Genomic DNA, 23,941 nt, shown 5'->3' with positions numbered 1-23,941 from the left:
AGGTGGGCAGCATGAGTTCTACTGTTGATATAATAGCTAATCTCAAATTTAGAAAAGATTTTATAAACTCAAAATTATTTACATACTAACATAGAGAACATATTTACATATAATATACATGTAGCTAATATCTACATTGCTACTCCTAAGATCAAGATATGAGGTTAGAACCTGAATGACATTAATGAATGCCAAGAGTAGAGAAAGGTAATTTTTGCTTTCTTATGAAAAATCCATTTGTCTGGTTATCAAATCATAGAATATATGCTAGTAACAAATTACCTTAATTGTGATATTTTAAAGCCTTTTTCTGTTTTCTCATTAAAACTCTTTTTTAACGACTTTTAAACATTTTATATTTAAGCTGCTACTTTATTCAAATATTATACAAGTTTTAGAGTATAGAGCATAGAGTTATTTAGGCTTCTTGGAAGTTATATGAATACTTAAAAAGTTGTGTGAATTCTCTTTGGACTTTTGGGACTTTATTAGCTAAATCAGTTTTTAAATCTTGAATTGTGGAAAACCACTGATTGGAGTTTAGAATTAGGAAAGTGAGCAGGTAGTGATATCTAAATGCAAATGAATTCTGAAAAATTAAATCCAATTAAAAAAACATAGTAAAGAGGCAAGGCTGAAATACCCTTGAAATACAACTGTTTCAATCAACTAGAAAAGCAAGATTGCCATCAGCACAGAAACTACTACTTTAAAAGATAATGACTAACAGAAACATACAAAAATCCATAATTCATAGTGCGATGAAAACTGCAAAAGAGAAATATTATACATATAGTCCCAGGGGAAATGGAAAGTACTCACTGAAGTGGGAAAGAACAAACCCAGTACATAGACAGATACTAGTATACATATAACACAGGTGAAGTGCTAGTCGAGGGGAAAAATAAAGGTTTCACAAGGAGTAGAAAAAGAAATGGGAAATTAAAGAAGACACTTACTGGAGAAAACCACATGACCTTAAGAATCCAAATTGTCAGAGCAAAATTCACAACTAGGATGATAAGCAGAAGAAGGACAAACAGGTAGAGGCAGCGCTTCCTCCAGCCATAAATGCCAATTTTGTAGACATACTGGTTTTCTGGCCTCTCTAGGCTTGTGCCTTGTGTTGTTGTAGTGTACTGTTCACGTACCATCTGCTACAGAAGAAGAAAAAACTCTCTTTAATTATTAACATAAAGACAATAAACAGAATGCATGATATCTAAAGAGAAAAGTACTTGACAAGTTATAATTATATATGATAAGAGGCCAATGAAACATGATAAGCAGTACATACCATGGTATATAATTAGCAGATGCAAAAATATTTTTATTGTAAATAGAGAATGGTATTTATATATATAAACATAATTTTATATTTCTGTAACAGAGAATTTAATTTATCATAATGTTATTTCAGTATGAGAATGAGGTTTTTACTATAAGTTAATAGTAAATGGTATTATAGTTATCATATATTTCTAAAAATTAAATGATTAAACAAATGACATGTTTCTATGTACCCTTGACTAAGTTTACAAAGCCAATAAATGATGGGGCCAAGATTTAATTCTAAATCCAATTCTTGGTATGTTTTTGCTAAGATACAAAACAAATCCCTTTATCTTGGAAGATGCTACAATAGCAAATTTAACACTACCCTAAAAATAATTATTCTAATGATTTTTTTTCAAATATAATAGGAAGAAATAAGCAACTGGTAGCATAAAGCAAATATGCATCTAACTGGCCTTTTTTATTGTTTTTTTTTACCTGAATCCCATTTTAAATCTTCACATAAAATATAAAATCTTAACTCTAAAAACCACATTTATATCTTAAAGGTAGTTTCTTCCTGGAATGCACAAATGAATCTGAGATCTCAATGGTGACATTACTTCCAACAAGGGAGAATTCACACTCTCCATGCCTGCCTATTCTGATGAACTCTCATCTATGTCTTCCCATAATTTCACTAAAGAAGTTCTGAATAACATGCTAGGCACCACTGTTACTTTCTTCTGACATCATAAGGATGCCAGTGCCATACAAAGACTAGTCACCATTTATCTCTCACTTATATAACCAGCCCACCTTCTTTTTCATTCATACATTCCCTCCATGACATTCTTTTCTCCCAGTAGTTTTCATAGTTTCTTATTTATTATGTGTTGCAGGTCGTTCACGCCCACCCATTGCCCTCTGAGTGATAACCTATTTTTAATTCTTCAGAAACTATAGTATTCTGTGACATGTAGACATACAGCAAAATTGGTTGAATATTAATGTTACTTGTGTCTATGCCATGCTGTTGGCCACTGTGAATTAATATTTGCCTCATGGCAAAGGGAAGTAAAAATCTGTAAACAGAGACAGGTCTGGAAGAAAAGTGCTTATAATTAATATAATAATAGAGGCAGCTAGGTGATACAGTAGAGTGCTGGGCCTGGATTCTGGAAGACATGAGTTAAAATCCTGTGCAAATTTTTTGGTGGAAAGAAGGGATTCTAAGAGGCTAGGATGAGGTGGGGGTACATTCCAGGTATAGAGTACAACCAGTGCAAGGGCACAGAATGGGAAATAGAACATTATGAAGACTCATCTTCCTGAGTTCAAATCTGGCCTCAGACATTTACTAGCTGTGTTACCCTGGACAAGTCACTTAACCCTGTTTGCCTCTGTTTCCTCATCTGTAAAATGAGCTGGAGAAGCATATGACAAACCACTCCAGTATCTTTGCCAAGAAAACCCCAAATGGGGTCACAAAGAACTGGATATGACTGAAAATGACTGAACAATAACAAAAGAATAGGTTAGAGGGAAAGGGCTGGGCCAGAGAGCTTTAATTAGGAAGGAGGTTTCTGCAGAAATCCAGATAAGAGGGGATGAGGGCATTAGTGAAAATGGTGACCATATATGTGTACAAGAGACATCGGGGAGATAGAAATGGCAACATTTGATGACTGTATATGTGGGGTGAGTTAGAGTGAAGAGTCCAGGATGCTGCCAAGTTTGTGAACGAGGGTGACTGGAAGAATTAGTACCTTTTACATGAAGCCTTTCTTGATCCTCTCAGTTGTTACTATTCTCTCCCCTCAAAAAATTTACCTTGCATTTATTTTGTATATCTTTATTTGTGTGTATGTTTGTCTATCTATGTTTAGGTATGACCTAAACTCCTTGGGAGGAGAAACTATTTCTGTTTTGTTTTTGTACTCCCAGTACCTAGGGCAAGGTGTTCTTAAGTTGGAGTCTATGAAGTTTTTTAAAAAAATTTGGTAACTTTCTTTGTAATGTTATAAACTTTATCATATGCATTTAAACATATCATTCTGAGAAGGGAGTCTATGGGATTCCAAAGGGGTTCATGACACAAAAGGGTTAAGAAACCTTGGCCTAGATGTTTGTTGGTTGATTATCAAGAATATCATAATATGAGATGAGCAACTATCCCAGGAAATGATGTTTCTTATTGGTTTGGGATATACAAGAAAATCAATGGATTTATCAGTTTATTTATTTGACTTCCCCAGGAGAACGTGGGAGACATCTTTCCCACAACTTCTGCCTTTGTTTAGGTTTCATGTATAAACATGAATATGAATAAAGATGAATATGATTCAATTTTTGAAATAGCACTTTTCATTCATTTGGTTACTTGACAAGGACCTCAACCTTACAGTGTCAACAGCTAAATTAAGTTTATTGAGAATCTTACAATCTAGTGATTCTTGACACTCTCTACCTTTCCCCACCCCTGCTCTGTCACTAATGCTGAAGAAGTGGGAAAGGGTCATTTTGTGCTTTTCTTTATTTCATAGGTTGCCATGACTAATCCATTATCAGTTGGAGTTTCTCTGTACTCAGGTGGGCTGGTCTTTGGAAAGCAGACTCTGTCACTAAGACTTCTCGAAACATTTCTATCATAGTTGATGCTGTCAGAACTTTCATTCTATTGCCACAGCCTGCAAGAACCCAGCATCACCTCCACTTCATGAGGAGGCAACAGTGAAAAACTTTGTGGAGGAATACCCAGAGCACAATAGGTTAAAGTATCAAGTCTGCCTTTATTTCCTCCCTTTCCGAGAGAGAAATGACAGTCTGGACCATTCATTAAACTCAAATTAATTCCGTATAAGAACAACTTAAGTTGTTTAGCAATAACAACAGTTGGCAACATCTGTTTCAACTCCACTGATGCAAAGGAATAAAATGCATTGAACACATGTTTGGAAATAATCCATGTGCTATTTATTAGTTAGGTGATTCCACTCCAGACGCAGAATGAATTGGAAATGACATGAGATCCACTTTTCTCCAATTTAATATCCACAATTAAGACTTCCTCAAGACAAACTTAATTGCACACAATTCAATTCACAGAGGATTCACAGAGATTTTGATTTTGCTCCTGGGAATAAGATCAATGTACCCAGCACACTCAATTTTGCAAACCACAATTAAATTATATCATTGTTGAATTGCTGAATTTATTCAAACTCATTTAAAAAATCTTTGTAACATTCTTGCAATTACCCTCTATTTACAATAAGCAGTTTGGAAACCTGAAGGCTTAGAAATAATACATAAAAATGTACATCCTGAATATGTATCTAATTTTCTTCCCCACTGATGTTTTTGGAAATAACCAAAATTCTGACTACTTACCAGACTTTATTTTATATCTTTTCCTAAAAATTACTGCTGCCAGTGCACAAACGAATATGTGAAAATATAGGATTTCAGGGATACACTTCAATGAGTTTCTCAGTTAAGGGGCTTAACAATGTTAATCAGATGAAGAGTTATTGCATGGTGTCAATAACCATTTCCCTTTTCCTCAAAGAAACACTGAAAATAGCCTGCACCACAACAGGGACAATGTGATTCAGCATTGCCAATATGTGATTACAAAGGCAATGAATCATTAACTAGGCATAGTGGGAAATATCCTTCTCTGAAAACAATTATAGAGAGGATTTATAATTATATTTTAGGGATAGTTTAAAAGAAGTCCTTCTTAAATAGAGGGCAATGATGTAGGACTTTGTGAAATTTCTTTATAGCTCAATGTGTCACCCACATAATTTTCTGAAACTTTAATTTAAAAATGCTGCTATTCCAGAATTGGAAACGACTGAGGCTATTTAGTCTAAGTTGTGCTTGACCAAGAATCCCCTCCCCATCATACCTGACAAGTAACCTTCCAGAATTATTGATATTTATTTTTTTCTCCAATTACATGTTAAAGCAATTTTTAAATGTTTTTTTAAAAAAGTTTTGGGTTCCAAATTCTCTCTCTCCCTTCTTCCCTTCCCTGCCCCTCTCTGAGGTGGTAGGCAATCTGCTACAAGTCATGTACGTGCAATCATGTAAAACATTTCCATATTAGTCATTAGTATAAGACGACTGGAATGAAAGAGAGAAAAGAAGAAAAAAAAGGAAGAAAGAAAAGAAAGAAAGGAAGGAAAGAAGGAGGGAACAAAGAAACAGAAAGACAAAAGTGAAAAATACTATGCTTCAGTCTATATTCAGACAGTATCAGTTCTTTCTCTGGAGGCAGATAGCATTCTTCATTATTAGTCCTTTGGCATTGTCTTGGATCATTGTATTGCTGAGAATAGCTTAGTCATTAACAGTTCCCCATTGTGCAATATTGCTGTTTTACTGTATACAACATTCTCCTGGTTCTGCTCACTTCATTTTTCATCAGCCCATGGAAGACTTTCCAGGCTTTTCTGAAATCATCCTGGTTGTCATTTCTTGTGGCACAATAATATTCCATCACAATTATATACCACAACTTGTTCAGCCATCACCCAATTGATGGGCACCCCTTTGATTTTCATTTCTTAGCCACCACAAAAAGAGCTGCTATAAATATTTTTGTACAAACAGGTTCCCCCCACTTTTTAATCTCTTTGGGATACAGACCTCAAGACTTTTCTTGAAGAACCTCAAGTGAAGGGGAATCCACCACCTTCTGAGGTGATCTAGTTCATTTTTGTTGTTTCATTTGTGTCCAACTCTGTGTGACCCCTTTTGTAGTTTTCTTGGCAGAGATACTGAGATGGTTTGCCATTTCCTTCTCTAGCTCATTTTACAGATGAGGAAATGGAGGCAGACAGTGTTAAGTGAACTTGTCCAGGGTCACATGGTTAGTAAGTGTCTGAGGCTGGATTTTAATTCACATCCTCCTGACTCCAGGGTTGGTGCTCTATCTACTGTATCACCGAGTGGCCCATCCACTTTTAGATCATTGTAGTTGTTAGAAAGATTTTCTTTATTACATAAATCCTAGATCTGTGTCTTTGCAATTTCCAAGATTGTTTCTATTTATACACTCTGGGACAAGTAGAATAAGTTTAATCCCTCTTCCACCTTCAAATACTTAAAGGCATCTATCATACCCCAACCATCCCACCCTAACCCCACTAGATTTTATCTTTTCCAGGCTAAATATCTTACTTCTTTCCACCAGTTCTTCTATTTCATGAACTTGATGACCTTTGCCATCTTGGTCACCCTCTTCTAAATACATTCCAGCTCATCAATGTTCTTCCTAATATGAGGTACCCCAAAATGAACAGAATATTCCACATGTGCTCTGATCAAGGCAAGGTACAACTGGGATATTGATGTCTTAGCACAGAAGACTGGGCCTCTCTTTGCAAAGCCTAGGATTTACCTTTTTTTTTTGGTCACCATAACTCACTATTTGTTGACTCATTGAATTTCAGTCCACTAAAACCTCCAGATTTTTTGACAAATTTCTATTTAGCAATGCCTTTCCCATCTTGTATTTGACTTTAGGAACTAAACTATAAGCCTTTATCTTTATACCTATGAAATTTCAATTTGATTCAGTGTCCTAACCTGTCAAGATCTTTTTGAATCCTTTCTAGCTTTGTGTCACCTGCAAATTTGCTATGCATCATCTGCACTCTTATTCAAATCATTGATAAAAATACTAGCATAGGGTCAAACACAGGTCAGTGAGGCACTCTCCTAAAGTTCTCCTTCTAAATGGCACTGAACCACCAATGACAACCCTTTCAGTATTTTCTTTCAACCAGCATTCAAGTGTTGTGCTATATAAAACAAGCTTTGCTTCAGATTTTTTATACTCCAATGCTAAAACTTGGAACTGATATTTATGTCATAAAAACCTGTCTTTAGTCTCTGAATCAATGCTGAATCTGAATAACTTCCCTGAAGCTGACTTCTTTGCTACCAACAATCTCTAGTGTTTGGTCCTCCATTGATCCACTGCCAATCTGCTGGTCACAGGGCACTGTCACCTAAAAGACCACAGATGTTGCCAAGAAGACTCACATCCTGTCTATGTGGAGGGATGGGGTCCTATCCTCAGGCAGGGCCACGTTGAACAGCATATGGACTATCCATATCTATGAAAAATTCTGGTCTGAAAATTCTCATGGCTAGTGGAGACATCCTCCAAGTTGAGAAATCAAATGAGTACAAGAGCAAAGATATATTTCTTAAATAATTCATGCTTGTATAGGATTATCTACACATAATTTTTGGATGTCTGCATCATAGCCAATTTCTTTTTTTCACCAGTTAGAATTAGACCTTGTACCTAAAATCAAAGAGATCTAGTTTCTTGAGTAACTGAGGAAGGTGATGATGAGAGCTCATCCTAGGTATAGGGGTGGAATTCTGGAATACATTTTAGAAAGCAAAGACAATAACCCTATGGATTAGAAGTAGAAGAATAAGGAGGTTAGAAAAGGGGCTACTTGAACAGGACTGCTTAATTCTTAATCTTGTGCCAGACTAATTGAATAAGGTAAGATCATGAACTTATTATGTATCTCAAGAATATAGGAAATTATCTTCTAGCATATCAAGAGTATTTGTTCATTAGAGCAGTTCATAATTGGTTTACAATAGACATACAAGGGATCAGATTTCTGCCAGAGAAAAGAAAATGAAGCAAAACTTGCACCATCTTTGTAGGAGTAATTCACCCCTTCCTTAACACTCTCTGGGGGTGGATAAGAGTGGAAGTGGGGGTTAGGGTTAGGATTAATCCTTTATGAAGTCCTTGTGAGAAAGGCTTTCTGAAAGTTCTTGTGACAACAGAACCATTCCACTTGAGTAGATGTTAATTTGTTCTGTTTAGCTCAACATAATGATAAAATCTCATTTAAAAGACTTTTATCTAGGATGGATTTGATTCAACTCAGGTCTCTCATGACTTAAGTTGAGCCCCAAAGACTCAATTTGAGTTTTTTAAATAAAACTTTATTCTGGTATTTCATATCTTGAATGCATATTTTTCATAAGTTAAATACATGAATGTTTAATTTTAGAAAGGCCCCATTTTACATTTTAGAGCAGTGATATATGCTGGTAATTTTCAAGATAGGGACTTCAAGAAATCACTATATCTGACCTTAGGCCTTTGGGTAAGCAACTGTGGCCATCAACTATGGAGGTAATCTTTATTTTATACATAGTCAACTGAAGACCAGGACTTGAATAATCATACATTTATTTACTAAAGCAAAGTTTATATAATCACTCATTTAATCTCCCAAAGACTTCACACTCTTCTAATTATGTACCTTAATTATGGATATTTAAGAGGTACTTTTGCCATCCTATACCATCTCAAAAGCAGACCTTTGAAATACTTCATTTAAATTATGAAGGAACATAGAGTTTATGAATATTTTTCTTTTATGAAGTACGTGCAATTATTTGAACAAGATAGGCATATCTATTTTATCAAATATATTTAGGTATATTAATTCAGCCAAATCAACTTCAGGAATTTAAAACATTGGGCTCTGAACATGGCACCATTTTATGCTCTCTTCCCTTCTTAGTTTTTCTTTTTTAAATCCCAAAAGAAAGATACAATGTCTTGCTTTTTCAATTAATATATTTGAGACTGAATGTATTAGATGAAAGAAAGAAAACATTGTTCTGACACTTACAGAAGCTATTGCTATCAATGCATACTTTTATATAAAAACAAATAGATTTAATAGAAAAAAATTAAATAGAATCTTTGGGGTTCAATTTAAGTTATGACTGTATATCTATTTGATTTTAAAACAATTTACCCTAGATAAAAGTGTTTCTTATTTTTATAGGTGTTGATAAGTAATATCTCACATTTGTATAGCACTTGGTTACAAATTATATAACATCTTATTTGATCCTCTCAACAACCTTGTGAACCAGGTAGAACAAATATCATTATCCTTATTCGACAAAAGAGGATGTTTAATGACTTGCCTAGAGTAACCAGTGGCAACTCTCAGTCCCCAGTTTTCTGAATTTTATACCCAGTGGTTTCCTTCACTAGCAAAAATATGCCTAGTAATGAAACTTATCATAATTTGTATCGTGGAATTCAGAACCATAGATTTTGAACTGGAAGGGGCCTTAGAAGTTATTGAATTGGACCCCCTCTTCTTACACATGAGGGAAATAAGGCAGAAACAGGTTAAGTGACTTGTGTAGGATCACACACATAGAAAACAACGGAAGCTGGACTTAAACCTAGGTTTTCCAAACCACTATTTCTTTACTAAAGACTTGCTCTGATTTCTTTATATGTCTTGGGGCTGGAAATGAATTCTGGACTCTCAAAAGCCATGTCAGCAAAGTTTTGGCTGACCCTACAAGCAAAACAGAAAGGCTAAGTAGAGCTCAGTGAAGGACTATATGCCCGTTATCTGAAAACCTGTCTTTTAGATACACTCAGAAATGCTCACCAGGCTGGCTGTTGGTGATGGCTTTTTTTTTAAATTTTGGCTTGCTTACACCAAGTGGCAAAAACCATATACCATATCATAGATGGATTACAAACTATGTCAGTGGAGGGAGTACTGTTTCTTGATTCCAAGATGCTGCTCTCGTAGCCAATTCCTTTTCTTCAGCAGTTAGCATCTGATCCTGTATCAAATATCCTTAATACTAGCAAAAAAATTGTGTGGGAGTGTTACCTGCTACACTGTTATCTACTTATAATACTTTTCTATGAGGGTAACTTATCACTAACAGTTACTATGTCAATATACTATTTAGTTTGTTTTATTTATTTGAACAGACCCATGATTTCATGGGTATAAGGAGCTTCCAGTGAGGAACTTCTTCTAATGAGAAGATAAGCACCTGTTCTATAATCTGCAGTTTTAGAGCATTGCCTGGGGTTTGATTTATCGTCATTGAATACATCATATAATGGAAAGAAACCTTTCCTTAAAATTAAAGGTATCCAAAAGTAAAATGATGAGTTGCTTCAAGGAGAGGTTACCTTTCCCCTGAAGGTTTTTAAGCACAGTCTAGATGACTACTTGCCAGGTATATGGTGGAAAGAATTTTCATTCAGGTATAGGTGGTACCATTTAGAGCCATTCAAAATGAACCAGAGTGTCGGTTCCCTTTGAAAGAGGACAGACAGTAGGCAGGCTGAAAATTCTGTTTAGTAAATAAAATGCAAATTTTAATGATGTAAAAAATATTATGATAAGATTTACATCGGCTTGTAGAGCTAAAAATGGAAGGGAACTAAGAGGCTATCTAGTCCGACCTCTTCATTTTACAGATGGGGAAACAGGCCTAGGAAAATTGAGAGTTGCTTGAGGTCACAGATGTTTAGTGACTTGCCTAGAGTAACCTAGAGCAATTCTCAGTCTCCAATTTTCTGAATTTTATACCCAGTGGTTTCCTCCATTAGCAAAAATATATTTCTAAAATGGTTCATGCCTAGTAATGAGATTTATCATAATTTGTATTGTGGAATTCAGGACCATAGATTTTGAGCTGGAAGGGGCCTTAGAAATCCTTAAGGCAAGTCTTCTGATTCCAGATCCAGAGCTCTATTCATATTGTTGTTGTCCAGTCATTTTCTCAGTCGTGTTTGATTCTTCATGACCCTGTTTGGGGTTTTCTTGGCAAAGATGTGGGAGTGGTTTGCCATTTCTTTTTCCATATCATTTTACAAATGAGGAAACTGAGGCAAACAGGGTTAAATGACTTGCCTACAGTCACACAGTTAGTAACTATCTGAGACCAGATTTGATCTCAGGAAGATGAGTCTTCCTGACTCCAGGCCTGGCACTCTATCCAGTGTGCCACCTAGCTGCCCAGCCATTCTGCCTTATATATATTATAAGCATCCTAGTGCCTCCCATAAATGATAGGAAAGTTTTGATTGAATGTCATAGAATCTCAGAGGTGGATGCTATGACAAAGTTACCAATGTATTTTGGCATGACAACTGGCATGGGATGCTTAACTTTGGGAATACCACTATAGAGCAGCCACTTTGTCCTTGACTCAACATTTTCCAGCTGTGTCTGCTATGTCAAATGGCAATGTATTTATTGGCCAATCAATGTCTTTGAATCTCTCTATAGTAAGAAATATCAGTTATAGCAGCTGATTTAGCTGTTTAGCAAACATCAGAAACTGTAAAAACAGACTTATTTTAAGATTCTTGAGTCAAGAAAAGATCAATTTTTTCCCAAAGAAATCTGTAGTTTGCAGGGATAAGAATATGGTTCAATATTCAAATCACAAAAATGAACTAATAAATCACTTCGAGATAATTATTGGTGCATGAAGAGGAGTAACCAAATTGGAATGCTAGATTCTAGTTCTAGCCACCTCATTCTAGAGTATTTATCATACCACCATTAGCGTAAAAGTGTACTCAAAGTTTGCCTCTGGAGAGAAACCAGAACTTTCAGTCTAGTCCATAGTGAAAGTTTTAATTTTTGTTGAAAAAGAGAATATTTTGACAAGGAGCAGATGAATAAACAAAATCAGAATGTACAGTTCTTTGAACTGACCAGAATAAACCTTTTAAGAGTTTCACCTATTACTTCTGATGCCACGAACACCTATGACAATGTACTCCACATAGTAAGACCTAAATATTTAATCTGTAAAACAAATGAATCGATGGGCCAACTCTATGATCCTTAGGAGGAAAAAAAGAGCTTTGGCTCTAGAGTTAAAGAACCTGGGCTTAAATCCCAACCTCTCATGAGTAACACCTTTGTGACCTTAGGCAAATCACTTCAACTTTCTGGGTCTCAGTTTCTTCATCTACTAAGTCAGCAGATTGCACTTAGATGGTCTCTGAAGTTCCTACTATCTCTAAGTGTATGACCCTATGGAAGACAGCAAAGGTAGAAGTAGTGGCATGGGTGGTGGTAGGTTAGTTAGGCTACATAGTGAACTGAATTAGAATTCCTACCATCTCAGAAGTTTGTTTTTAGTTGTTTTTTTAATCATATTTTGATACATGAAAAGTCAGGATAGGTCAAGGGCTAGACAATTTCTTACCATAATTCTATTTATGAACCACTAGGAAAAGAAAACAATTTTGATAATTCAATGACTTCTTTTCATTTTTATAGCCCAACATTTTCATTTTATCTTTGAGGAAACTAAAGGCTAGAGAGGCTAAGTGATGCAAAAGTTCACACAGGTAAGTGACAGAGGTAGCATTTGAATCCAGGTCCTCTGCCTCCAAATCCAGTGCTGTTTTCACAATTATAGAACGCTATAGTTAAAAGAGAAGTTAAAAGAGACCCATGGGATCACCTAGTCCAACCCTATTATATACAGTTGAAGACAACAAGAGATAAAGCAAATTAGCAAAGGTCACATAACTAGTCAGTTCTTGCACATCAACCTCAAAGCTATGGTTTTTAGATTAAAAAAAAGTTATAGCTAGGGAAAATTAATTTCATTTCATTTCATTTTAGCCCAGAATAATTTCATAAAAATGATGGTGAAGGAAAGGAGAGCTTCATTATAATGAAATCATTTATAGCATTAAATGTGACATTTGACTTGGACTCCATTCAGAGGCATGGGAATGCTAATTACCCCCCAAATTTGTTATTACTACCTTTTTAAATAATTAACATTAATACAAATAATAATAATTCTTCAAAGACCTGTGATTTCACTAGAGTGAGTACTCCTGCCATAGATCTAGATCATAATCCCTTGAAGCCTTAATAAATGGTCTTTGAGAATTGCTATGTCTAAAAACATTCATCACCCTGCAGCCAATCTGATTATGAGCTTGCCCAAACATAGCTAGGAGAAGTCCCCAGAAAAGGGAATTCTTAGTTGTGTTTTGGTTTAGGTTCACTGCATGGGCAGACCTTCAAGCATCCAGGCCACTTACATACCGTAAGGAGATATTATACTGAGACACTAATGGAGAACAATAGCAACTCAAATTTATGTAGGACTTTAAAATTACTCTCTATCCCACTTTTCAGATAATGAAACTGAATCTCAGAGACTTTAAATGGGAGACAAGGAAGTACAGTTGGAAAATCATTGTTCTTGAGTCATAAGATCTGGGTTCAAGCCTTCCTCCCTAACCTTCCTCCTAGGTTCCAGTTCTAGCTACGTCAGCCTAGAGTATTTATCACACTACCATTAGTGTAAAAGTATACAAATCATTGTACACTCTTCCTTCCCAATCTTCCCTCCCATTTACTATCTTTTATAAATTTGGGCAAATTACTTAATCTCTCTGGACCTTAGCTTCCTTATTTGTAAAATGAGAGGTTTGGACTATCTACTCTCTAAAGGTAAGTGTTTCCCAGCTCTAAAGGTACATGTTTCCATGACTTGCCCAAGCTCACAAAAATAATTATCTGACCTGGGACTATAATCCTAGTTTCTTGACTCTAAGATCAGTGCTTTTCCCACAATGTCATATTACTGCTACAAGAAGCTAAGAATAGTAGACCTAGAAAGGACCCTAGTTATACTCTCCCACCTATGATTCAATGTGTAAAAAGTGGGCAATGAAAGTGGAGAGATGTCTGAGATTATGGCCTAGATAGCACCAATGAAACATATCATGTCCATCTTTCCTATTCCTAGCAATCAATTAGAAACCACTACAAATTGACAGAGGGTAATAGATTTAAAGTTAATCAGTGTGGCACTAACATGGTATAGCCCCCCCAAAGACACTATTATTCCAAAGAACCATTTTACTTCTCTAGATGTGAAATGTTTTCAGGGTCTAAAAACCTGACAATTTATGCTGGAGTCATATTTCATACCCCTCAGAAAATTTATAATTATTCCATACACGGAGGTTCTATTGACTGCAATGGGAACTCCATGAACAGATGGAGGAAAGAGTTGGGCCTTTTACTTTTAAATGATGCAAAGAGAACAAATAGTAGAGAAAGTGATAGATTTATACATTATTTTCTATACCCTTTTATTGCTGTAATAATATGATTGATGAATATGCCATAATTCATTGGTTGAAACTTCTTTCATTTCACATCTCATCAACCAAGCATGCTACTCCATTTTCTAGCATGATTGTTAATTCATAAATGCTTTGTGTTTGAACAGTTCATTTTATGGCTCAAGATCATACAATGTTCCACATCCAAAAAGATGAACTGATTTGGATTTAGGGAGAGAGATTAATAGCCAGGAAAGCACAGTTTCGTACTTTTGCCTTTCTACTCAAATACCCCAGAAATCTGATATTTTGGTTAATATGCATGTCTATGGTTAAAAAAGGGTGAGGGACTGTGACTGGAGCAGATAACCTGTTCATCATTTCATTCCCCAGACAATTGTTATTATAACAATCACAACTCACAATTATATAGTATCTTAAGATTTTATAAGCTTTGAGAACCTACTGCCTGTGAGCTAGGCAGCACACAACTTATTATCTACAGTTTATAATAGGGGAAACCAAGGCTCAGAGGAGTTGAGGGATGTGCCCACGGTCACAAAACTGGTGAGTTTTGGAGCACAAATTCCAATGCAGGTTTCCTAATGTCAAGTAGGCACTCTTTTCAGTACACTACTCTTTTTCACTCTCAAGTCTTTGCAAGGGGACAAAGCCCACATATATATTTAATTATTCTTATTCATTTTTATTGCACAAGGAATGCTATTACTGTAGGTGAAATCTGATGTGATCAATCCAGTTGAAATTCTGTTCAATTTGCTTGTCTGCTATTAGGGGTGCTGTACTTGAGAGCCTGTGGGCAAATTGAGTTTCTAAAAGAAGCCTTATAAAGGTCACTAGGAACATTGCTACTTCACACCTTAGTGAAGAGAAAGGATAGCAGATGGGAGAGGTTGGAGTGATTTTCTTCTCCTAGGAAGTGATGAGAAAAATGCAAGAGATTTTTGCATCTCCAGGGAGAGAGAGAAAGGAAGAAACTGGGCTAGAAGAAATACAAAGTGATATGAAATATTGTTGGCTAAAAGAGAGACAAATCCTCTAATCAACTCGGAGAGCAGATAGACTTAGTTCTCCAGGAGGAAAAGAGAATAATGGAAGCATGGAATTCTAGAGGCGACAGAGAGGAGGTCAACTCCCTCACTCTACTGATGTGAATCAAAGGCTCAGAGAGTGTCAGTGAGTTACCCATTGTCACACAGCTAGTGGATTAAACCTGCCAACCAACAGATAAGCTAATAAGTACTTTATGCAAGAAGCATAAAAGTTGAAGATAAACTACTTTGGTACCAAGTCAAGTTTGAGGGTGAATTGGTAAGGTTATAATGGTGGTAATAATGAATATGGTGGTAATTATGCCTTGAATTTGTTTAGCACTTTTCAGTTCAAAGCATTTTAAAAGACATTAAGCCATTTTATGCTAACAATCACCTCATGAGGTAGGCAGGCCAGTATTATTATCCCTATTTTACTAGTGAGGTAACTGAGGCTCAGAAAAGTTAAGTAATTTCTACAGTTACACATCAAGTATGGAGCAGAACTGGCATCACAGTCTAGGTCTTCTAAAACCAACTCCATTGCTTTCTATCACTATACCATGAAGAATCAGCATTTTAAAGAAATAAAGCATGCCCTTTAAAGGAGGATTAAATGGGATAACACAGACTATAAATGCTAGAGGAGTTTAGAGGAACGGGAGAATAATGAAGTCTGTAATAGGGAAGTCTTTATACTAGAACTTGAAGGAAAGACAGAATGTGGATGAGCAAGGGTGAGGAATCAGCATTACAGATGAGGGGAACAATGTGATTGAAAATATGAAGACAGGAATGACCATAGCTGGCTCTACATTGGGGAAGAGAATCTGCCCAATTAGAAAAATCTTAGGGTTGGTGAGAGAGGTTTCAAAGGTCCTTTAGGAAGGAAGATGGGGGCTGAATACTACAAGAGCTGAAAGTCAAACAGAGAAGTTGAGATCTGTTGCAACAGGAATTAGGAGTGAGAAATTTGGGGCAGGGGAATGGTATTAGGAAAAAAAAGTGGTGTTAAAGAAGTTTAGTTCTGAGGTCGAAGCCAAGACGGCAGCTGGAAAGCAGGGACTCACCTAGAGTTCTCCCCCAGGACACTCCAAACACCTATAAAAATGGCTCTGAACAAATTCTAGAACTGCAGAATCCACGAAATAGCAGAGGGAAGCAGGGCTCCAGGCCAGGACAACCTGGATGGCTGCTGGGTAAGGTCTATCCCACAGAGTTGGGAGTGGAGCAGAGCAGAGCCCAGCGTGGGCTGCACCAGGACCAACCAGACCGGGAGCTGGCGGAACAGGCCCTAGTGCCCTGACTCAGTGAGCTGTGGCAGTTACCAGATTTCTCAACCCACAAACACCAAAGACAACAGAGAAGGTTAGTGGGGGAAAAAAACTGCTGGGACAGAGTGAAAGGACTTTGCAGTTTGGCCACCGCCCCGGGAGCAGTGGAGGTGGTGCAGCTACAGAACTACAGCTGCAGTTGCTTCCAGCCACAGGTCCACCTGGCGGGAGTGCAGAGCCTGCTCAGATCTGAGTCACGGTCCCAGTTGGCGGTTCTTGGGAGAGGAGGAGCACTGGTGTGGCAGAGCTTGCTGTGTAGAAATAGCTCTGAAAACAACAGTGCAGCCCCTCAAAGTACTCTATACTCTACAAGCAGTCATACCCGGATGAAAAATCAAGGGTCAAGTAAGTTGGCTGGGAACATGGCCAGGCAGCGAAAACAGACTCAGATTCAGACTCAGACTTTGGAATCTTTCTTTGGTGACAAAGAAGACCAAAACATACAGCCAGAAGAAGTCAACAAAATCAAAGAGCCTACAACAAAAGCCTCCAAGAAAAACATGAACTGGTTCCAGGCCATGGAAGAGCTCAAAAAGGATTTGGAAAAGAAAGGTAGAGAAACAGAGGAAAAATTGGGAGGAGAAATGAGAGTGATGTGAGAAAACCATGAAAAACAAGTCAATGACTTGTTAAAGGAGACCCAAAAAAATACTGAAGAAAATAACACCTTAAAAATAGACTAACTCAAATGGCAAAAGAGCTCCAAAAAGCCAATGAGAAGAAGAATGCCTTAAAAGGCAGAATTAACCAAATGGAAAAGGAGGTCCAAAAGACCACTGAAGAAAATACCACCTTAAAAAATAGATTGGAGCAAGTGGAAGCTAGCGACTTTAGGAGAAATCAAGATATTATAAAACAGAATCAAAGGAATGAAAAAATGGAAGACAATGTGAAATATCTCATTGGAAAAAAAAAACCACTGACCTGGAAAATAGATCCAGGAGAGATAATTTTAAAATTATTGGACTACCTTAAAGCCATGATCAAAAAAAGAACCTAGATATCATCTTTCAAGAAATTATCAAGGAGAACTGCCCTGATATTCTAGAGCCACAGGGTAAAATAGAAATTGAAAGAATCCACCTATCAACTCCTGAAAAAGATCCCCAAAATAAAACTCCTAGGAATATTGTTGCCAAATTCCAGAGCTCCCAGATAAAGGAGAAAATACTGCAAGCAGCCAGAAAGAAACAATTTGAGTATTGTGGAAACACAATCAGGATAATACAAGATCTAGCAGCTTCTACATTAAGAGACTGAAGAGCTTTGAATATGATATTCCAGAAGTCAATGGAAGTAGGATTAAGACCAAGAATCACCTACCCAGCAAAACTGAGTATCATGCTCCAAGGCAAAATATTGACTTTCAATAAAATAGAGGACTTTCAAGCTTTCTCAGTGAAAAGACCAGAGCTGAATAGAAAATTTGACTTTCAAACACAAGAATGAAGAGAAGCATGAAAAGGTAAACCAGAAAGAGAAATCATAAAGGACTTACTAAAGTTGAATTGTTTTGCTTACATTCCTACATGGAAAAATGATGTGTATAATTCATGAGACCTTTCTCAGTATTAGGGTAGTTGAAAGGAATATACATATATACAGACAGAGGGTACAGGGTGAGTTGAATATGAAGGGATGATATCTAAAAAAAAAATAAAATCAAATTAAGGGGTGAGAGAGGAATATATTGAGAGAGGGAGAAAGGGAGAGATAGAATGGGGTAAATTATCTTGCGTAAAAATGGCAAGAAAAAGCAGTTCTACAGGAAGGGAAGAGGAGGCAGGTGAGGGGGAATGAGTGAATCTTGCTCTCATTGGATTTGACCTGAGGAGGGAATAACATACACACTCAATTGGGTATCTCATCCCACAGGAAAGAAGGAGAAGGAGATAAAAAAGCGGGGGGGGGGGTTACGATAGAAGGGAGGGCAGATGGGGGGAGGAGGTAATCAAAAGCAAACACTTTTTTTTTTGCTTTTTGGCAGGGCAATTGGGGTTAAGTGACTTGCCCAAGGTCATACAGCTAGTACATGTGTCAAGTGTCTGAGGCTAGATTTGAACTCAGGCCCTCCTGACTCCAGGGGCAGTGCTCTACTCACTGAGCCATCTAGCAGCCCCTGAAAGCAAACACTTTCAAAAAGGGACAGGGTCAAGGAAGAAAAATGAGTAAAGGGGGATTGGATAGGAAGGAACAAAATATAGTTAGTCTTTCACAACATGATTATTGTGGAAGGCTTTTAAATAATGATTCACACATGGCCTATGTTGAATTGCTTGTCTTCTTAGGGAGGATGGTTGGGGAGGGAAGAGGGGAGAGAATTTGGAACTCAAAGTTTTAAAAACAGATGTTCAAAAAAAAGTTTTTGCATGCAACTAGGAAATAAGATATACAGGCAATGGGGCATAGAAATCTATCTTGCCCTACAAGAAAGTAAGAGAAAAGGGGATGGGGGGAGTGAGGTGACAGAAGGAAGAACTGACTGGGGAACGGCGCAATCAGAATATATGCCATCTTGGGGTGAGGGGGAAGGTAGAAATGGGGAGAAAATTTGTAATTCAAACTCTTGTGAAAATCAATGCTGAAAACTAAAAATATTAAATAAATAAGTAAATAAATAAATACATAAATTAAAAAAAAAGTTTAGTTCTACAGCAAAAAGGATGAGGGATGAGAACCTGGAAGGAGGAAGAAATGGTATCAGGGAAGGCAGCCTGAAGACTAAGAAGAAGAAATGAATGGGCAGCATTAAAATAATCATCAGTACTTGGTTGATTATGGGATATGGGAAGGAATTTTGTCATGCCTTGTATTGTTCACTCATTTAATACAGTTGAATTTGTCTTCACAATCAAATTTTAAAGAACTTGTGGTAAAGAACTAGGTCTTATGGTTCATCTGTATTCCCATAACACCTAGAACAGTGCTGAGCAACAGAAACTACTCAATATGTCTAATAAACTGAGTTTCTAATGAAGGTTTGAGAAGTTTCCCAGAGGTAATTATAAGTTAGCATTACTGATGAAGCTGATTTAGCTCCCTCTCACTTCTATGCTAATATTGTTTGGACCTGTGATCAATCAACTAACAAGTATTTATTAAGTACCTACTGTCTGCCAGGGACTGGGGAGACAAAAACAAACACGCAGCAGTCCTTGTCCTCAAGGAGCTCATCAGAGTAGGTAACAAAGATGTATAGATACATAGAACACATACAAAATAGATTTGGAAGGAGGGCACTAGCAGCCAGGGCATCAGGAAAGGCTTCATGTGTAAGGGGGAGCTGGAGTTGAGCCTTGGGAGAAGAGATTCCATGAGGTGGGAAGAGTGCATTCCTAGAATTTGGTTCAGCCAGTGCAAAAGCATGGAAATGGGAGGTAGATTGTTGTGTGTGAGTTATAATATGAACACATATTTAAATAGACCTGTTCAGTATGTGAAGGAGAGTAATGGACAATGAGACTGGAAGGACAGGATGAGGTCAAGTTTTGAAGAACTTTGAAAACAGATGAATACATGCATATGTACATATACATATATACATACACATGCACACACAAATCTGTATGTTTATATAAACCTATATAAACATATGTATATGCATGTATGTATGTGTATGTGTATACGGGTATATGTGTATATATGCACACACATATGTATGCATAAATATATGCATATATTCATATATACATAAATATTCTGTCCTAATATATTCTAATATATCCATATATTCTTTCCTAAAGGGAATAGAAAGCCAATGGAGTTTACTGAGTAGAGTAAGACTTATATTTAAGGAAAATCACCTTTGTAGCTATGAGGAGCATGTATTAGGAAAGATACTTGAGGTCAGGGTGATGAACCTGTGGTAAAAGCTGTGATTTGTTTATTCACAGAATTGGAGAAAGGAAAATTAATGTAATGAAATGGCACAAGAGCCGTCAAAAGAAAAGAAAAGAAAACAAAACATATGGGGCCTCTTATCCACTCAGCCTCCAGATTCTTTCCATTGTTCTAGAACCTTCTGCTATACAACTTGCACAACTTTATAGCATTTTCTAGAACACAAATTTTATTTTCTTCCTGAGATGAAACAAAAGTTTGCTTCTCTCTGCTCAGGTTGATTTATACTGGATAGCTCCTGTGAGGTCCTCAGAGTCTTTGATAAGCACAATTCAAATACAGAGCAGGGAAGTATGAATATGTTCAGGAGGTAGAGTATTTGGAGGAGTTTGTACAAGTCTTATTAAAGCCAAGGACACTGGGAAAGGAAATTAAGTTTAAGCTTCTGCCTTGGGCAACACCATCCTTCAAGATACTCAGACTTGAAACCTTAGAGTCATCCTTGACCCTGTATTTTCCCCTATTCCATATAATCATTTGTTAAATCTACTTCAATAGTAACACTTGCATCCTAGGTGGCTAGGTGTGGATAGAGCACTGTCTGTATTCAAGAAGACCTGAGTTCAAATTCAGTCTCAAATGCTTACTAGCTATATAACCCTGGACAAGTCACTTAACTTCTTTCCATCTCAGTTATTTTTTTCATTTGTAAAAGGGGGATGATAATAGCACCTACGACCCAAGGTTGCTGTGGGGATCAAATGATTTATAGTATTTGTAAAATATTAGCTCAGTGCCTGGAAAACAGTAGGCTCTTAATAAATGCTTACCCATTTCCCTCCTTTCCCTCTATTGCTTTCTCTTTATTCACAGCATTACCATAATAGTTAAGGTTCTCATTACCTCTAGCGTGGACTATTGTAACAACCCTCTAACTGGTCTCCTGGCACCAATTTCTTCCCTTTCCAATACATTCACCTCATAGATTTCAGCTTCAGTTCCTGAAGGACAGGTGTGACCATGTCACCTCCCTGCTCCAGAAGCTCCAGAGCCTCCCTATTGCCTTTAGGATAAATGACAGACTCCTAAGGCCTGAAAAATCTTTAACAGTGTGGAACTAATCTAAAAAATATTTTTACATTACCTTCTCTCACACTCTACATTTTAGCCAAATTTATCTCCGTGCTGTATCTGTACACAGCATTCATCTCGTCTCAATGCCTCCAAACAAACTGTCTCTCATGTCTGGAATGATCTCGTTCATTACTTCCATGTGGCTTCTACAGGGGACAGCTGGCTTGTATCATGGGTGGAGTTTTGGGCTTGAATTCTGGAAGACCTAAGGTGAAACTTGGCCTTGGACACTTACTAGCTATGTGACCCTGGACAAGTCATTCAACGTCTGTCTGTCTCAGTTTTTTTATCTGTAAAATAGGGATAATAATAGCAGCGACCTCCCAGGGTTGTTGTGAGGACTGAATGAGAAAACATGCAAAGCACACTGGAAACCTTAAAGTGCTACATGATGTGTGGTTATTATTACATAAAGAGAAGTTGTATTTATATAACATGTTAAGGTTTGCAAAGTGCCATACCTTTTTAGATAGGAGGGGGCAGGTAATCCTAGTTAGGAGAAAAAAGACCATTTTGATGGAGAATGCATGGAAATACAGTAGTTCTCAACAAGTCTTTGAATAAAATATGTATGAGAAGGTAAAACGAGGAAAATGGACTTGAATATATCAGATTTAATCCAATAGAAGTACCCACCTAAAGTAATTCAGTTGGTATATTACATGAGGGAAGTGTTTTTTAGTATTAGTGAATAGAGTTAAAACTTAAGAGGCATTCGTTCTGATTGAGGCTACTAAAAGAACAATCTAAAATTGCTCTGGGAAGGAATTCAATTAAATTTAAAACACCCAAAATGTATAAAAAACCTACTTCCTACTCACTCCCCCTACTCCCCTCCCCAACATCCCAAAACTTTTCAGGTTGCTGAGGGAAGATAAAGGAAATAATGGTGGTTTTATGTAGTGAGGCCAAAATTGGGATGAAGGCTTATTTTCACAGAAGGAAAAAATATCTTTGGCCTAGTCAAGGTACTGAAAGTTTGAAGAGATTGGAAAAAGACACACTTTTAGAGTGCATCTCTCAGCTGAGGTTGTTGAAGGTGATAGCACTCTGAAAGGGGATTTAATGAAAATTATAGCAATATGGTATCCATAGAATAAGAAAAAAAAACCAGGATGCCTTTGGTACACTGTGGGGGTCCTCTACAGAGTGAGGAATTCTAGAAAGACATAGTCACAAACTGCACAGGGTGAATAGGTATAGGTGCTGGTGGTCCCCACTAGGGGAAAGAGGCAAGTAGATGAAATTATTTACCTAGTGGAATATGGAAATTAGTCATCAGCAGAGCATAAATAACTTTGGGTTTGGAGCACATATCAAATAAAAGAAATATCATTAGCTTAGCAAAGGCTAAGAAGAGAGCTGCGATGGTGAACATAATCAGCCCTCATGGATACTGTCACAATCCTGTCAACATAGTGACAGGAAGTCAGTGACTGAATCTGAGTAACATTGGCTGAGAAGGCTATGATTTTAAAAGAAATATATTTTTAAGAAACTGGTTTAAAGGAGTTGTGAAGAGTTATCAGAGATTTGTCTGAATATTCTTTTCTGCTTTGCTACAATAATGTATCCTAATTTCACTTCTTTATCACTTGGTGTTATTGATTCACAAATGCTTTTCTTACCTTTTAAATATACTATTTTTAATTTGCATATTATTTAATATGGCATTGAACACCTGTTAGGGCTTAGCGGAAGGGATATCAAGGATATGTGTTTTGTGATAGTTCTCTGGCATCAGGGAATCCCTCCTGGGAGGATGCAGGGTTCCCCTGCTGCTCCTTGCTTTCTATGGCTGGGCTCACATCACCTTGCTCCGTCAGTGTAGGTGCATCTAGTACTAAGTCCTTGTTCAGGTACCTGGTTTATGTCTAAAGGGAGGCCCATGGAACAGCCAGAGACTTTGGGGAAAACAAAACTTTAATGAGTCCTGGTGTTGAAAATGAAAAGTAAAACAATAGGAGTCAGTTCAATGCAAAGCTTTATTGGCAAAAAGGAAAAAGGAAGAGGGAGAAGAGGACCCAGCATACAACTCAGGCACACATTAACATAGAGTATCACATAAGGACAGCACTGCATTAGGTAAAAAAGAGACTGGGGTCCATTCAGCTGGAAGGGCGTGCTCCTAGGTAACCTTCTGAAAGTGGGATATTTATTCTCTGATTTTGGTGGCCACTGGGAGCTGGCTGCTTTGCACGTCAGGGTTTAGAGCACAGAGGGGATTTTGGGGGTTCACAGGTACAGGGAGAAAAATAAGCTAATGCCTGGAAAGATGTTATTTTTGGATACACAGCTGCACTAACTTTAACAAGTATTATTGCCAGCATTTTTCCATCAATAGATTCTGTAAG

General features: G+C 37.1%; 1 protein-coding gene across 2 annotated transcripts in view; it reads right to left on the bottom strand.

The window, feature by feature from the left end:
• The window catches only part of SGCG (sarcoglycan gamma), a 260,838-nt gene that overhangs the window by 217,560 nt on the left and 19,337 nt on the right, over positions 1 to 23,941 (bottom strand). The window contains exon 2 of one of the 2 annotated variants that reach the window (XM_036742841.1): positions 960 to 1,157. In XM_036742841.1, the coding sequence (XP_036598736.1) occupies positions 960 to 1,154 (195 nt within the window). In that variant the 5' untranslated portion in view covers positions 1,155 to 1,157. The remainder of the gene's footprint in view (positions 1 to 959; positions 1,158 to 23,941) is intronic. The other variant, XM_036742842.1, reaches the window with a different exon arrangement.

Source organism: Trichosurus vulpecula, chromosome 2 (assembly GCF_011100635.1).
Source record: "Trichosurus vulpecula isolate mTriVul1 chromosome 2, mTriVul1.pri, whole genome shotgun sequence".
Lineage (NCBI taxonomy): Eukaryota > Metazoa > Chordata > Mammalia > Diprotodontia > Phalangeridae > Trichosurus > Trichosurus vulpecula.
The sequence above is the reverse complement of the archived record's forward strand: the minus strand, read 5'-3'. Positions and strand labels throughout refer to the sequence as shown.